Below are 18,468 nucleotides of genomic sequence, written 5' to 3' on the forward strand. Positions count from 1 at the left end.
GTGACACCTTGCAAAATGTCCATATTACAGAGGAGGAAGTGCTGGATATCTTGAAACGAATAAAGGTGGATAAATCCCCAGGACCTGATCAGGTGTACCCTGGAACTCTGTGGGAAGCCAGAGAAGTGATTGCTGGGCCTGTTGCTGAGATATTTTTTTTATCGATAGTCACAGGTGCGGTGCCGGAAGACTGAAGGTTGGCTAACATGGTGCCACTGTTTATGAAGGGCGGTAAGGACAAGCCAGGGAACTATGGGCCAGTGAGCTCGACGTTGGTGGTGGGCAAGTTGTTGGAGGGAATCCTGAGGGACAGGATGTACCTGTATTTGGAAAGGCAAGGACTGATTAAGGATAGTCAACATGGCTTTGTGTGTGGGAAATTATGTCTCACAAACTTGATTGAGTTTTTTGAAGAAGTAACAAAGAGGATTGAGGGCAGAGCAGTAGATGTGATTTAGATGGACTTTAGTAAGGCTTTCAACAAGGTTCCACATGGGAGACTGGTTAGCAAGGTCAGATCTCACGGAATACAGGGAGAACTAGCCATTTGGATACAGAACTGGCTCAAAGGTAGAAGAGGTGGTGGAGGTTGTTTTTCAGACTGGAGGCCTGTGACTAGTGGAGTGCCACAAGGATCAGTGCTGGGTCCACTATTTTTTGTCATTTGCATAAATGATTTGGATGTGAGCATAAGAGGTACAGTTAGTAAGTTTGCAGATGACACCAAAATTGGAGGTGTAGTGGACAGCGAAGAGGGTTACCTCAGATTACAATAGGACCTTGACCAAATGAGCCAATGGGCTGAGAAGTGGCAGATGGAGTTTAATTCAGATAAATGCGAGGTGCTGCATTTTGGGAAAGCAAATCTTAGCAGGACTTATACATTTAATGGTAAGGTCCTAGGGAGTGTTGCTGAACAAAGAGACCTTGGAGTGCAGGTTCATAGCTCCTTGAAAGTGGAGTCGCAGGTAGATACGATAGTGAATAAGGTGTTTAGTGTGCTTTCATTTATTGGTTAGAGTATTGAGTACAGGAGTTGGGAGATCATGTTGCAGCTGTATAGGACATTGGTTAGGCCACTGTTGGAATATTGCATGCAATTCTGGTCTCCTGCCTATCGGAAAAATGCTGTGAAACTTGAAAGGGTTCAGAAAAGATTTACAAGGATGTTGCCAGGGTTGGAGGATTTGAGCTATAGGGAGAGGCTGAACAGGCTGGGGCTATTTTCCCTGGAGCATCGGAGGTTGAGGGGTGACCTTATAGAGGTTTACAAAATCATGAGGGGCCTGGATAGGATAAAAAGACAGTCTTTTCCCTGGGGTGGGGGAGTCCAGAACTAGAGGGCATCGATTTAGGGTGGAAGGGGAAAGATATAAAAGAGACCTTTTCACGTAGAGGATGGTATATGTATGGAATGAACTGCCAGAGGAAGTGGTGGTGGCTGGTACAATTGCAGCATTTAAGAGGCATTTGGATGGGTATATGAATAGGAAGGGTTTGGAGGGATATGGGCCGGGTGCTGGCAGGTGGGACTCGATTGGGTTGGAATATCTGGACGGGTTTGACCAAAGGGTCTGTTTCCATGCTGTACATCTCTGACTCTAAGACTCCATAACAATGCAGAGCTGTATGAGCTGTGCAAAAAGAGATAACATGCAATCTGAGGATTTGTGAAAAGCTGTCTCTCCAGAATTAGTATGAAGTCATAGGTAAACAAACGATATTAGATGTAATGAGGTTTTAAAGAAATGCAATGTAATGTGCACAGCATGAAGGGAGAACTTTAAGTTATTCTTTTTGTTTCTTAATTTAAGAAGTGAGCCATTGTAACTGTGATGAACATTTTCCTCCATCAAAGATAATGATATAAAATGAAAACTGAAACCATTCATTATTACAAATTTTATATTTGGTTTGATTTACACCATTTTCCCTTACTTTTGATATGGTATTGCTAATTAGCTGCTCCTCATTCTGACATAAGCACTTTGAACCATTGATTTTATTTTTCCCTTTTTGCTGAGAAGTAACTTAGAGACTTGTGTTTTCATTTGGGATTTCACTTCTTTTCCTTCCAAGGGCAGCAAAGTAAATGTTTTCCTTTTGAGGTGCTGAATTATTTTAAGAAGTAATGGGATACTTAGGACATATGGTCTCTAATCCCACTTACAAAATTGACCAAAAGTGGGGAGAGCTTTTTTTTGTTTTGTTTGTATCATGAATCTCATAATTATAATTTTGGGGAAAATAATAGTTACTGGAAGTTCTTCCACATACTTTAATAAACAGTGATGCTTGAGTTATTCACAAAATTATTTCAATTCTCTCTTTCAGCACACATACATTACTTACTCCAATTTCAGGAACTTCTGCACCACCTTCAGTGGACAAATATGCTGTCTTTAAGGACTTGACAGAAGACAAGCCTGCAGAAAGTTCTTCTTTTGCAGGTAGAGTTTTCTCTCGTCTATTATTTCGTTTTCAAGTTGAATACAGAGGAATCTCGATTATCTGAACGAGATCACATGGTCCTGATGCCTGGCTAAACTGTTACCGGGCATTCAATTATCTGGCATGCGATTATCCGAACGAAATACTCCCTTCCCATGTCCTTCAGATAATCGAGGTTCCTCTGTATTTAAAAATTGTCATGAATGGAATTCCTCCCTGGATTACGATGGTTGTGTGCTTAAGGAAGGCAATATGCACCCATCCAATTCTTTATAATATAGATGATTGAATTAAGTTAAAACATGCATCACATTTTCGAAAAAAAATGTTGTGTAGTGTTATTTGCTTAGTACTTCTAATTTCATATTTCAAACTAATTAAATAGAACAGTCAGAACAGAACAATCTTTTCAGTCATTACAAGTTTGAACAAGAAGTAATTATTTACTTGTTTTTTTTCCACCACATATCTTTGACCAAACTTGATATAGTACTAAGTTTTGTGTTTTTTTAAAATAAAATCTTGCCCTGTGCAAACTGATCTAAAATGTACAATGTTATGTGAAAAGCTGGAAAATACTGAAGAGTTACATGTTTTACCAGCGGTCCAAACTGTGAGCTGCAATGTTATTAATTGATTAGTTGAAAGCAAATCTGGAGAGCCACATATTAGGACGGTAGTGACCTGAGGGAAGAGGGTTCATAAGAGTGCCTTGTTGATGGTCATACCCATGAAACATGGAGGTGCAAGCAGTTGGGGGATAGGATTCCTGACATACCCAGCACGAATAAATACAGACGTTATGGAATTGTGGGGCTGCACAGTACCACATGTCTGAATGGTGTGCTGCAAATTATTGTCATTATTTGGAGATGCCGGTGTTGAACTGGGGTGTACAAAGTTAAAAATCACACTACACCAGGTTTTGTCCAACAGGTTTAATTGGATGTCACCTGATGAAGGAGTGGCGCTCCGAAAGCTAGTGTGCTTCCAATTAAACTTGTTGGACTATAACCTGGTGTTGTGTGATTTTTAACTTTGCAAATTATTGTAGTTGGTTAAACTGCATCTTTGTTGTCACAACTATTTAGAATTAAATTTCCCATTTTTGTTTGAACTATCATTTGCCTGTTTGTTCGCATCTAGTTTGCATTGGTTCTGTTTTGTGTTTAAGGTACAAAAAATGAAATCTTGTTGGTAATTTCTTCATTTGGGTGTTGGGAAATTTGATTATTCTGGTTCACAGCTGTCCCCATGGAATCGTGACATTAATTTGGACACGAAAATGCAAATCGAACCAAGATTGAGACTCCCAATGTTTATTTGACCCAAGTGCCTCTCTAGTAGGGAGATATTTGTGGTGACTTTATATGTTTCTTTCTGGTTTACACATGTTCAATCCTCAAGTTGGGGAGATGGTGGAGCAGTTTACCTTTCAGGCATCTATTATTATTTGCAGTTACCAATATCAGCTGCCTCCATGACATAACCATGTAACACAGTTTTCTAAGATATTTTGAGGCAGCAAAAGTGTGAACTTTTAGATTAACGCTGTATTATAAACTGTCATTTCAATTATTTTGAGTTTGTAATATTTTAGCTAAGAAAATATTACTCACTGAGTTATTACTTCAGTGCATCATTGTTAATGCAATAAGGTGAAAAGATACAATCTACTTGAATCTATTATGACATGGTTTAAATTTTCATTTAGATTTTGGTGACAAATACAGTGTTTTTCGTGAACTTGGCCAGAGCGCAGAGAATAAATCCTCAGGTGAGTAGATTTACAGTAGTGTTTGGAGCCAATCATGCATACAGTAACAGTGGTCAGTAAAGTACTTGGATTCCTTGTATGAGAGGCCTCACGCTACCCAAAGTAGTGAAATTGATCACGTATTTAACTTGTGTAGACTTGCTGATTACTCTGCAATTTACATCATTAATAATGTTTTCCCGAAACTTTACATCTCAAAGTTTATTTTCGTCAGCTCAGAATTACAACCACCCTTGACAATTAATGGTGACGAGAAGTCAGGATATTCTCTGTACAGCAATTAAACACTAATCAGTAATTATAATGGGCCACTATGACAAAGTGTGATTAAAAGTGTGCGTGTGGAAGCACTACAACCCATTTTTCATGATACCCCCAACTGCCTTCTGGCAATGTGTTTTTTGATCAAGATATGGAATATTATTTTGAGCAATAACTATGCTCACATTCAACTTCCTCTTTATCCCAGCCTTCCACTTCATTGTTTTCTGATTAATTATTGCAGTTACCAGCTGCAAAAGAGTAACACAAGTGAAAATGAGTTTTAAGAATTGGTACTGTGTGCCAGTAGTACTTAGATCTCTAGATGATGAGCAAAATTATTTACATGTTATGTATGTTTTTGCTTGTATGTTCAATTCAGTTGTTCCAGTTAAAATATTTGAATTGTTTGTAAAAGTTAAATTGTTTTAATCTTCATAGTGTGTTATTTTCTTTTTTCTTCCTTTGTTTAATATGCAATTTTAAAACAATAAGTTGAGGTGGGGTAGAACAGGATATTCTTATTTAAACATAAAATACCAGAAAATAGTTTCTGGCCACTCTTCTGATGTTGGATTCCTTATAGGGAAGGGAAAGAAAAACTGCACTGCAAAGGCGTTCCCATGCGGAAAAAACCAAAACTCGATAAGTGTCGGTTTTCCTGAGTTGCTGTGAGAGTTGCACTGTCATGTTACCACTGTCACTGTGAACAGGTTGCCTTATCCCCAACTGTAAAAGGGAGATAAGATGCAGTTTTGGAGGAGGGAAGAAATATTTACTTTGGTTCAGGTCATGAAGCGCTGTGGTGTTGCCAGTTACTTACACTAGAAAACTATAACTCCAGTGAAACAAGAAAAGCAGAAAGCATTATGATACTATTCTTTTGAAGAAGGATCTGGAAATTTAGATGAGCTAAATCTGGGTTATGATCACTTTGTTAATTTTATTTTTTATTTCTTCACACAAAGTGAAAAACCTTGACCATTGCAACTTCGCAAAAATTCAAACACTGTGAGATAGAGGTGCTATATGCCTTTAGCAAAAAATGAGATTCTGAAGATTTGCAATCTTAAAGGATTGTTTCTCACCCCCACTTTTATTTAAGAGAGTATGTGCATTTTTGTTGATGATTACCCATTGAAAATATGTAGATGCAGCTTCCCAAATAGCTTGGCAGCCTTCCCAATTGAAAGGCTGAGGCAAAGAGATCAGATACATCAAAGTTTGATCTTTGCTTTGTGCTGAGCCACAGTGGCACCGTGTGTCTACAATTGGCTTCAATCTCCCACAGTTCAGGAGGACAAAGTCAGTTAGTATAAATTGATTCCCTGTTGGGAAAGCTCATTTGAATGATGAATGAATAGTTGTAGTTCCTTTCATTATCTGATAGTGTTGAGGTCTGGTACTCAATGTCCATTACATGAAAGCAATACCTTACGGAGGGTGGGAGGGAACAATGCAACATTGTTTTTTAAATTTTGTTTTCCATCTCTTAATGTGGTCTCCAAATAGGTTCATTCATATTTTAAAAGTATAATTACTATCTCACATTGGTCGTGGGATTTGGTCTGGAAGCATAAGTAGGGATTGAAAGCCAATTGCCTGGGCCGGAAAAGTTGACAGTTAATTTCAAGTACTGTATTAAGAAGTAGTAAGCTCATTTCCTCAGTCCCTACAAGATCCTTTTAATCACTGAAATAATTCCAGGTAGCAAAATTAAAATTTCAAACAGAATTAAATAACACAATGTTTTCCTTAAAAAGACAAAGGTGGGTTCTAATGTTTGCCACTGTGCTGTCATATAAGCAGAACCAGAGAGTATGTGTGGGCTCAGTAGATACTTAGCAGAATGCTGCCACGCATGCACAATGGGAAATATCCAGACCATTCGTCCATCAAAGCTGGGTTAAAATTCTCACTTTCTTTTTTCCAGATTTACATAATGGCCCACATTTGGGCTGGTTGGGTATTTAAATTTGGTTCGTTGATCATCCCTCTTCCCTACAATGAAAAATTAAATGGTGGTATGTTCAATGCAGGGTTTTACTTGGCAGTGCATGCTTGGTATGGGTTGGTGCTTTGGTCGTAGTTACTAATTTGAAAATGCTTGTGTTTGTGTGCTGTGAAAAGTGAAACATAGAATTCTATTCTTAACTGCTGATATTTTGTCACTGAAAAGATGTATGTTTGCAGGGGAGGGCTTTGCAGAATTCAAATCACCAGGAAATGATGATGGATTCACAGACTTCAAAACTGCAGACAGCATTTCACCAGTAGATTCATCAGAGCAAGCAAAGACGTTCTCAACGACATTTCCTTCGGTGCCATATCTTCAACCGCAACCAGTAACACAGCCTAAAGACTCTTTCAATCTCACGGACCTTTTTACTTCTGTCAGTAATACTGGAGAGAGCAGTTCTATGTCATTTCCACCAGTTTTTGTGACATCATCCATTTCCTCATCTGTATGTGTTACATCTTCATTGTCATCACTATCATCTGGTACTTTTTCCACAGCCAGTAGCAAAACTGCTGGTGGAACTGATGACTTTGGGGACTTCAGTCTTTTTGGTGTAGCAGCCAGCAGTACTTCAGGTGGGGGATGGGGTCAGGATGAATTTGCAGATTTTATAGCTTTTGGCAGCTCCAACACCACTGGATCCTCTGAACAAAAGTCAAATGATAAATATAGTGTTTTCAGGCAGGAGAAGAATGATGGCTTCACAGCATCTTTTGATGCCTCACTTGGCACAGCAGAAGGTGGACAACAACCTTCAACCACTGCTGTAGACAAATATGATGTCTTTAAACAGATACCTGAGGAAGGGTCCATAATGGGCTTTGAGGAACAAAAAGACAATTCCTCCCTTTCCCAAGAAAAGAATGAGGATGACTTCCCAGTTACCAAGCTGTCCCTTGCATTCAGCACCTCGGACAAGGCTTTCGTAGATAAACTCTCTGCTTTTAAACAGGCAAAAGAAGACTCTGCCTCAGTGAAATCTTTGGACCTTCCTTCAATTGGTGGGAGTAGTATTGGTAAAGAGGACTCAGAAGATGCCTTATCCGGTCAGTTTGACATGAAGTCAGCTGAGGTTGGTGGTGATTTGAAGCATGTGTTGTCTGACAGCTCGCTGGATTTACCACCTGTCATTGGTCAGCCGCCTCCAGTTACAGGTGAGGAAATGGTTCGATTGATCTGGTAGTTACAGCCAAATCGTCTGCATACTGCAGTTTCCTTTCTATAATGCCGCACCAATGATTTACTGTTTCTATATGTAATGTTCCATTCTGTATAATTATGGCTGTTGGGATTTGATCTGTTTGTCACTGCTCTTTAGTGAGTATAATTATGCTAAGTTGCTAATCTTAGTGGAGCAATCCAAAAATTGCCCTTGGTTTTGAGCTATCACTGGGCAACTTCAATTGTTGGGGTACCTTTGTCCACTGTATTTTCATCAGTTAATTAACCTAGCAGAGTTATTTTCGATATTTTTTCCCACTTGGAATGCCACAGTTGTTTCACATTAGTACTTTGAATCAATGAATGATCTAAATGATCTTCACGATTTCTGTGCAGATATCTAATATTCATGTCAACCATTACAGTATAACAAACAATTCCACAGAGAGTGACAATCATTGTCATCCTGGCTGGTACTGGATTAGTAGAATTATTTTACCTGCATCCTTTCAACCAGGATTACAGATCACTGTTTCCGTTTTAATATTTTGTGGGCAACCATATCCCAATGATGCTGCCAGACCTACTGGGTTTTTCCAGCATATTCCCTTCCTTTTAGTTTGGACATACATCCACAGTATTTTGATTTTGCATATTCAGTCATGACTACTTATATATGGTGCCTTAACATGGTGCCTAGTTTTAACTGTAATATTCCCACAAATTTGCAGTCAGCTCTCTTTAATCCTGAGATTAAAGAGGGCACTTTCACCCAAGGCCAGTATTACTTATATTTCTATAAAGCTATTTAAAACTACTTTTAAAACATAGTCGCGATTCAAGAGTTTTGGGCTTGATTCTGGATGTAGGTGGAAACTTGAATTTTCCCTGTGTTAAAATAATTGAGCGCAGCCTGTTGGATTGATGGTAAAACAGATTGCAAATTGGGGTTGAATGGTAACATGCAAGTAACCCACTGGACAAAAATGTATACGAACATAATATATGACAAAGCTGAGTGGGAGTTAGGAAGGATTTCCAGGTCTGCTGACTGGTTTAGCAAATACCAGTTTTGAAAGCAGGCCAAAAGGGTTCCCACAATGTTTCTGTACTTCCATTTAAACATATATGCTCTTATTATGTTAAAATAATATGGAAGAAATAATGTGCCAGAAATTAAATAACCAGGTTGCTATTTAAAACAGGTTATAAACTGTTTCATCCGTGCATGTGTGACATACCAGACTAAATTTGAATGGTGATCAGGAAACAGTTAAGTCGATTATTTAAAAAGTTGGAAAGACTGCCCAAAATTTGACTAGACTGAGACGAGTGATTTTTAAATCAAATGCTCACAGTGCCGAGACTATGATCTGCCAATCTCTTATGGCAGTATGGAAGTATGTACCTAATTCCACTAGCAAGTAAATATTTTCTTTGTTTATGAAGTGAAGACTTCTTGCTGTGGAAATATGTTGGGGAAATTGGTAAGTAGAATTGAGTTTTTCAATCTTTGACCAGAGCACATCAACATTTAAAACTGACACGTATGCAATTAAGTGCACCTGCAGAGTTAGACTTAATATTTGAAACTGTCCTAATGAGCTTAGAACATTCATACATGAGAAATGGTTGGTAACACTGTTCATTTGAGAATAATTTATTTGTATTTAAACTACCAGAGTACGCCATCTTCTTGTGTTGCGCAGATGTCCTTAACTAGCATCTGCCAAACAACACAACCTTGGACCATCATTCTCTCTAAGTTATGCAACTGCATAGCCACTGGGAAGCGAGCACCAATTGGCATCCAATGTATGGCTTCAACTTCTGGAAGATATTGCCACACTGAGTTCTGCACAGTGGTAGAAAATATTAGAGGGAGCATTGCCTTTGACGTTATGTTTGTATCTGTAGAGTATGGTAAGTATTCCCCTGACTGAATGGTCTTCTCCCTACCAGCTTCCTTTTTACTTCTGGTCACCACTACCACTTCCTCACCTGATATTGTTCTGCATTAACATGCCGTTGTCAGTTTTTTGTGTATCCTGCAGATTTTGCCTTCATTTACACAGGCAGCATTAGCTATCTTTTTTCATAAAATTGGGGTGGTTGGGGGTGGGATGGGGAGGCATGGTATCCTCCATTGATGCTTTGCAATGTCTGCTCCTTGGATTCCAGCACAACAACTCTGAGCTGAAGTTTCATGCAATGCAGGCACTGCAGATGTGGCATCCAAGCTGTCAATGTTGTGTACAACCTCCCACTTACTGCTGTTGCAACAGACCACTTATGCTGCCATTGCCACCTGGTTTGTTAGATGTAGATTAAAATAATATATTTACCTGCAAAATGCCTCACTACAAGTGTTGGAGGCATAAGCAATACGTCATTCACCTATCGCAACCAGTTTCCAATCTCTCTAAATTCTTGAACTTTATTCTTTATGTTGCACCTTAATTGATGACCACTCCGATCGTAACAGCCAAAGCATTTAACTTTGCTGCATCATTTATACTACATTGTGTAATCTTTCCATTATCATGGATTGTACACCATTGTGCAGTCAATGATTAGTTTAAAAGAAACTGATGTTTAAACGTAGATGAGGAGTAAATGTGTAATAATAATTGTTCATGGACCTCACTGTGCACAGATTGGCTACAAAACAATGATAACTGTCCTTCAAAAATGTTTCACTGGCTTTGGCATTCCCTGCTGGTGTGGAATGTGCTTTTCAGAAAGAGATTTTTTTTAAAGAATAACAGCATTTATTTAAAAATTGCTTTCTTAAAGTCAGCATATACTTTCATAAAAGGAAAAAAATGACCAGAGCTCCATCTGAGCTTTTAGTAGACTGGTGCCAGTAGAATGCAAGAATAACAATGGGTGACCGTTTCTTTTTACAGCTTTGAAAATATTGATCTCTGGCTAATGATTAGTTGCAGAAACCATTTGAAAGACTAAGCGAAGGTATTCTTTATTCCAGTATTTAAAAACACAAAGACCAGCTACAGTAGAATGATTTATCTTCTACACCTTAGCAACTCCAAAAGTGCCTCAGTCCGATCCTTCATGTATATTTTGGACATAGCTAATGCACTAACCTTTTACGTGATTGGCATAGTGCACATTACAAATTACACCTCAACATTTTGCAATGAAATACCATTTGCTTTCCTAATATCTGGTTTTGTTTTATAATTGCACACCAGCTTCTAAACATTTTGTTATTCAGGAGCTGTAATGAAATGTGTGATTTAGTGATCAAATAAATTTGCAGCCAATGGGCTGTAGTCTAAGCTGTTCTAAAAATAGGGATCCCTATCATTTTTCAATGACTAAAATGAGTTTAATGTGTAGAAATTAAAACAAATTAAAATGGGATGCTTACTTACGAGATTTAAACAGGTAACAAATAGTTTCTTTAAGTTGGAGTTGAAATTATGAGAGAATATAAAAATTGGAGTTTAGAAGTTAGGTTTTCAAGCTGTTAAACACAAAGGAATAAAATCTCTAATCTGCAATGTATTGGTCACATGGAGTTTAGATTCATGGCCTTTTGTTGGATGCAGTTCACTTGTATGTGGGAGGTTCTCATACTTTATAACAACTCTAGTGCTGCAGTGCTTGGAAGACTGGCAGTGTTATTTTGCAGTTTGGTAAAATTCCTACTGCTGAAGACGAGTGTAAAGGATTATTCAAAAACATGTAAATTTCACGCAGTCTATATATTTCATATTATTTATTCTAGCTGGTGCTGTAATTTTCTCATTTGTTCAGTTATACTGTATAAATTACATTAGATTTTAAACTTTCACTCACTACAACATTTTTTCCCACCCTACATGCTCTTCTGTCTCTTGTCATTTCCCGTCTCTTATCCTACGCCCACCTTTCCAGTCCACTTCCTCCTCACTTGCGCGCATGTGCTCTCTCTCTGTCTCTTCCCCCTATACTCACTTCATTAAATAATATGTTTAGATCCATGGAACAGAATGTGTGCAGTTTTTTCCATTGAACAGCTATCAACAGTGCAGCTTTTTAATTATGTTTTAAGATATCTGGGTTCCAGATCAAAGCTCTAAATAAAGATCGTCGCTGTAGCAGACAAGGCGATTACATAAGCCAGTGGTTAGGAAATGCCAACTTTTAAATTTGAAAAGATTGTAGGAGCAGAATGTGAGTTCCTGTAGATTACCCTCCTTGTTACTTAACTGTGTTTCCTCCTTGTCATTCAACAGCATTACTACTGCTAAACATGCACCATCAATAGTTTGAGGTTACTGTTGGGCAAAAAAGTAACTGGACCTCTTGTATAAACACTGACACTAGGGCAGAGATTGGAAATGCTGCATACATTTAACTGCACACCACCTCCAAACTAATTTGTTACTTAGAAGTAACTGTGCAATTTCACGATGAAATGAGTTTACAGCCAAGGTATCCTGCAATAGTATTAAAATTCAGAGCCTTATTACTTTTCACTGAGTAGAAGAAGTTTCATGCATTAAAATTAAAAACAAGGCACAGGGTCTTCTCACAAGGCACATACCAGGAGAGTGATGAAATGCTACCCAGTTGCCTAGATGAGTGTGCTCCAACAGTGATCAAGAAGCTTACTCCTCAGAGAAAGCAGTCTTTCTTATTTCTTACTTAATTAACATCCCATTAACCACCTTAAACTACATTCCCACCAGCACCTGCACACACCAAGGCTGCACTGCATACCAATTACATGATGCACTGCAACAACACTCAGTAGACAGATGTGGCAGTTGAATCAATTCCCAACATCTTCAAAATGACTGCAGAAAGTTGTCTTTGTGAATAGATTGAAAAGAAAGGGTAAGAAGCTGCTGGTTCAGTCCCATGCTTGTTGCTGATAAGTTTGTAGTGAGCCTATCAGCAGCATGTGGAAGAGAAACAACCTGTGATTGGAGCAGCAGTGCATAGTTTTCGTAAATACTGCCAGTGAGTGAGTAACTGGTGAGGCAGGCAGCTGTGGTACACAAACAGGTTGACAAAGGCTGGAGCTGAAAGTCAGTTGGAAGGGGGAATCTGAACTGGAGGAGCCTTTTTGCTGATATTGTAAAGAGAGTGGGGAGCTACCTTTTGGCTGAGGTGACCATTTTGTCTCCCAGGTCCCAGGAAGGAAGATGAATTACTTACAAATACATGTAGAATTTTTAGCTTTAAACTGTTTAGGAGCTACTCTGTGAGTAGTTTTGTGGTGGATGTCATTGTAATTGGTAAATTTAAATCTGAGATTGAGATGCAATAAAAAAACATGTTAACTACCTGGTTAAAACATTACCGCTTTGCAGATACCTCATCGGAGTGCAGATAGAGTGATGGCTTTTTTGTGTGTCAGTTACCTTTTAAAACACTTGTGTCTATTGTGCCATTTAAATTCTGTAATGTTTTCCTTATGTATTGGAGCTTTAGGTTTAATGTATTTAGAATTATTAAGAATTGATAAATTCTTCTAATTCTGCTTCAAAATATCCTATACATCAAACAAATACAGAAGATAATGTTACAATGCAACTGCATCTTCCCACCCCCCACCCCTCCCTCCTCCATTCCCACCCCCTCAATGAAAGGAGTGAGAATGAAAAGGTAGTCCCGAATACATGCTTCACTGGAGAGGCCAGCACTTGTTGCCATCCGTATTTCCCCTTGAGAAGTTGGTGATGAGCCACCTCCTTGAATCACTGGAGTCCATCTGGTAATACAGCCATCATGCTGTCATGAACAGAGTTTTTGATCTACCAGCACTGTGAATGTATCTATACCACTTGAATAGCAGCAGTACTCTAGTAGCTTTATTACACCTTCGGCATGGGCAGTAAATGCAGACTCTTGTCAGTGACACCTACATCCACAAACAGAAAACAAAAGCATAAGTTTTTAATTGGCAGGATAGGACAGCAAATATTGAAAACTAATGGCAGTAGTTAGAAACTGGTTTTCTCTTGAAATTGTGTTCCAATCCCTGCAGTGTAAATTACTGCTGTCATTTTCTGAGTTATTAGAATAAGGAGACACAGCAGGAGACCAAAAAATCTGTTTGAATGTTTTACTGAATTTGTTGCAGTGAGGATGGACAGTAGGAAGTGGGAATATTTAGATTTGCAAGAAAGTGTTTATTGTAACTCTTATTAGGAGGAAAACCTGCAGCTTGTGTGTGACTCCAGTTCAATATTAGTATGTTTTGACTCTTAACTGTTCTCTGAAATGCCAAATGCAAGCCAATCAGTCATGTCAACCAGGATAACTAGGAATGCATAATGAAATGTCTGTCTTACCAGTGATGCTCATATCCTGAAAATTAATTCTAAAAATTCTGAGGCATAAACTGGTCATGTTAAATGCTAAATTGAATTTCTTGCATATTTGTGTTAAATTTTCAACCTTTGATTGCATGTCCTTTTTGTTGTGTGGGATGATGTAACTTAGGAGTGGCAGATGGAGTTTAATCTCGATATATGTGAGGTGCTGCATTTTGGAAAGACAAATCAGGGCAGGTCTTATGCACTTCATGGTAAGGTACTGGGGAGGGTTGCTGAACGAAGAGACCTTGGAGTGCAGGTTCATAGTTCCTTGAAAGTGAAGTAGCAGGTAGACAGGGTAATGAAGAAAGTATTTGGTACACTTGCCTTTATTGGTCAGAGCACTGAGTATAGGAGTTGGGAAGTTATGTTGTGGCTGTACCAGGACACTTGTTAGGCCACTTTTGGAATACTGCACTCAGTTATGGTATTCATGCTGTCAGAAAGATGTTGTTACACTCGAAAGGGTTCAGAAAAGATTTACAAGGATGTTGTCAGGGTTGGAGGATTTGAGCTATAGGGAGAAGGTGAACAGGCTGGGGCTATTCTCCCTGGAGCATCGGAGGCTGAGGGGTGACCTTATAGAGGTTTATAAAATCATGAGGAGCATGGATAGGGTAAATAGTCAAGGTCTTTTCCCTGGTGTAGGGGTGTCCAAAACTAGAGGGCATAGGTTTAAGGTGACAGGGAAAAGATATAAAAGGGACCTAAGCAGCAACTTTTTCATGCAGAGGGTGGTGTATGTATGGAATAAGCTGCCAGACGAAGTGGTGGAGGTTGTTACAATTACAACATTTAAAAGGCATCTGGATGGGTATATGAAGAGAAAGGGTTTAGAGGGATATGGACCTAGTGCTGGAAAATGGGACTAGATTAATTTGAGGTATCTAGTCAGCATGGATGAGTTAGATGGAAGGGTCTGTTTCCATGCTGTACATCGCAGACTCTATAATAATAGATAATTATCAAATCTGCTTTCATTTGGATGTTGAGAAGTTTTTAGTTTATACCTTTATGGAATTTTGAAACATTGTAACTCATCCCTGTTAGAATATTAAAGATTCACTGGTGACAACAGACTTTTCATTAGAATGATAGAATCCTTAGTATGGAAAGAGGCCATTCAGCCCACTGAGTCTGCACCAACCGTTCTAAGAGCATCCCACTTAGATTCACCTCCCTAACCCATCCCTGTAACCCTGCATTTCTCAGGGCTAATCCACGTAACTAGTATATTCTTGGACGCAATGAGCAATTTAGCATGGCCAATTCCACTACCAACAGATCACATCTAAAGTATACAGTCCTGTCACATTCTGTTGTGAATTGTAGTGAACATTTAAATAACAGGAGGAGGAGGTGGCTCCATTTTTGCATGCTTAATAATGGGGTAGTCCAACACATTGTGGAACAGACAATGGTGAAACATTTACAAACATCTTCAGCTAGAAATGCCCAGTGGACAATTTCTCTTTTTACCTCCTCCCAGAGGTCCCCATGAATGACAGATGCTAGCCTTTAGCCAACTGAATTCATTCCACAGGATATCTAAAGATGGCTGAAAGCAGTGGATACTCCAAAGGCTATCGCCCTGGCAACATTCCAGTAATAGTATTAAAGACTTGTGCTTCAGAACTAGCTGCACCCTTAGTAGTTACAAAATTGGTGCCTACTTAGTCAACATCTCACATTGCTCGGTGGAATATGTCCTGTATACGAAAACAGGACAAATCCAACCTGGCCAAAAATCACTTGTCTGCTCTTATATCACCAGAAGCATCAAGCCACACTTATTCAACAATAACCAATTCACTGATGCTCATTTTGGGTTCTCTCAAGCTTACTGAGCTCCTGACCTCATTTCAATCTTGATTCAAATGTGGACAAGAGAACTAAACTGGAAAGGGGAAGCCAACGTGACTATCCTTGATGTCAAGGTAGCGTTTGACCTGTTGTGTCATCAAGGAACACGTAGGTCAGTTTTGGGAGGGAGGGCCTGTTAAAGTACAGATTTGAGATGGCCCAGAGAATCCCTTTTCGACTCAGACCTGTAAGCCTGTCTCTTTTGGTTCGTCCCGGAGATCGTACTCTTTGGAAGTCTGGAATAAAAAACTTACAGTTTAGTTTAATTTTAGTCATCCCCTTTATTCACCAATAGCATCACTGTTACAACATAACGCTGATACCTATAAGCTAAACTAACTAGGTTCTAATAACTTAGGAGAGGAGGGTACCAGCTCTCCAAGTGCCCCTGTAGGCTACTCCAATGTACTGATACAAAGTGGTTTCCTTTATACAAAAGTTTACAAAAACATTGCATGTTCTTAATTAGACAGATAACAGTGAAAAACAATCATTAGTAAGGAAGAAACGTTAATTGACAGGTCTGCGTATGCTTGACTAATCACTCCTACAGGCCCTAAGCCATTCATCAGGTGGGAAAAACATACCTAACCGAGTTAGGCACCTGCAAGCGAGATAAACTCCTATCATAAAGAGGTACCAGTCTGAGCTAATTGGAGAGTTCATAAGGTAACTTTGCATAGCTCACATGTCAGATACAATTGTTTTACAAAGTGGCTTCTTAGCAAGCAGGGGAAACTTTTGACCATAAAATGGCTTCCTGACACATTGTGCCAGATTCTCTTCAGTGTTAGGCCTAGAATAATTTCTAAGCTAGGAGCAGACTCCTGCTTTTTAAGCACTAAATCATTTTGTACCTGAGGCTGAGATGTTACTGTAAGGTTGCATTTAAACTGATTCATTAGTCTTCAAATTAAACATGCTTTCTTTCCAGGGTTGTGATCAAATTCAAATAAGAAATAAGATCTGATTATTTAGAAATGACAGTGGGGCAGTCTGTAAGGTCTGTAGAGTGGTCTGCAAGAACAGCAAGTAAGTTAAAGCTTCATCAATATTACCCTTTACAGAGTTTGTATTTAATAATCGGTAATGGCTACTCAATATTATCATAAAGTCTCAAAGAATGCAATTAAGTTCAATCCATAGCAGGTGCGCACTAAGAATTAATTTTCTACTGGCTTCAGCAACCTCTGCACTAAAATGGTCTCTCTAGTGTTCTTTTGAACTCTCAAGTCAGGATCTTGTAACAGCAAAGATGTTTTTCTCTGTCTACCTAACTTGCAAGGGTAAGAAGAATTCATTATAATTGACAGGACCTGACCGTCAATTACAAGGCTTTTGATAATAACAAGTTTCGTTTCAGGGTCAGAATCAAACACTTTCATTGGTTTCACAAGGGAACAGCCGTGAATGTTATCACTTGGTGTCCTGTATACACAGATTCACTGATGCTAAGGCAAGTGTTCTTAATTGCCTTAGAGCATCCTGTTATCACTTGGTGAGCACAGATGTTTTTATCTTCTGCATTCCCCGACTCAGGCGACTGACTGTGTGGAGTTTGCACATTCTCCCCGTGTCTGCGTGGGTTTCCTCCGGGTGCTCCGGTTTCCTCCCACAGTCACAAAGATGTGCGGGTCAGGTGAATTGGCCATGCTAAATTGCCCGTAGTGTTAGGTTAAAAGGGGTAAATGTAGGGGTATGGGTGGGTTACGCTTCGGCGGGTCGGTGTGGACTTGTTGGGCCGAAGGGCCTGTTTCCACACTGTAAGTAATCTAATCTAAGTAATTCCTTGGGTTTCCCCCTTTATCGAGCCTCCCGGTCTGTCCTATCTATTTTCTGGTGTGCAGCAAATGTGTTCTATAATTCAGCATTACATTTTAGTCTAAATGTTTAAAGACAAGTTTTAAAGCTACAGACTTTCTCAGGACTGCTGGTTAGAATCTTAACTATCACTAAGATTATTGTGGTCGTTGGAGGTCAGTTACGTCAGCCCAGAACATGACCACGGAAGTTTCTCAAGATAGTGTTCTCGATCCAAAGACTTTTAGCTGCTTCATCAATGATTGAAGTTCCTTTTGTCATAAGGTCAGAAGTTGCGATATTTGTTGATGATTGTACAGTGTTCAGCATCACTCATGATGGCTCAGGTACTGGTACAGTCAGTATCCAAATGCAATTAGGATAGACAATAAATGCTGGCCTGTGCAGTGACGCCCACATCGAATGAATGAATAAAGGATTTGTCCAAACAAAACTGTGTATCCAAATAAATTATTAATTGTGAATAGTGGTGTACAGGGCAGCATCTGTTTCTGTTCAGCCTTTTGTTTCTGGTGAGCAGCAAGGGTATTCCTGAACAAGGCAAAACTCATCAGATAACATTATCGATTTGAAGATAAACCTCTATTCTGGTTCCTTGTATGGATCACTTTTCCATTTAGTATAACCATTTTTAATATATTGTCTAGTTCCAGTACACCCTGAATCTCTGGAAAAGTTGAACTTTACAGAAAAAAAGGTGCGAAAGCATTTTTTATTAATGATGCGCCATTTCATAATTTGATTAACAAAAACATCCCTGTTACAGTATTTTTAATCTC

At 39.0% G+C, this 18,468-nt stretch overlaps 1 protein-coding gene across 8 annotated transcripts in view; it reads left to right on the plus strand.

The window, feature by feature from the left end:
- Positions 1-18,468, plus strand: part of synrg (synergin, gamma) — a 110,714-nt gene that overhangs the window by 35,629 nt on the left and 56,617 nt on the right. For all 8 annotated transcript variants that reach the window (XR_015752328.1, XR_015752329.1, XM_043718368.2 and 5 more), the window contains 3 exons: positions 2,335-2,450; positions 4,166-4,228; positions 6,683-7,663. Coding sequence is in view for 6 of the 8 variants with exons in the window: in XM_043718368.2 (XP_043574303.2) it covers positions 2,335-2,450; positions 4,166-4,228; positions 6,683-7,663 (1,160 nt within the window). In the remaining 2 variants the exon portion in view is untranslated. The remainder of the gene's footprint in view (positions 1-2,334; positions 2,451-4,165; positions 4,229-6,682; positions 7,664-18,468) is intronic.

The sequence above is a fragment of the Chiloscyllium plagiosum genome, unplaced genomic scaffold (genome assembly GCF_037043375.1).
Source record: "Chiloscyllium plagiosum isolate Xiang-an unplaced genomic scaffold, Cpla_swu_hap1 HiC_scaffold_31, whole genome shotgun sequence".
NCBI classification, from domain to species: Eukaryota; Metazoa; Chordata; class Chondrichthyes; order Orectolobiformes; family Hemiscylliidae; genus Chiloscyllium; species Chiloscyllium plagiosum.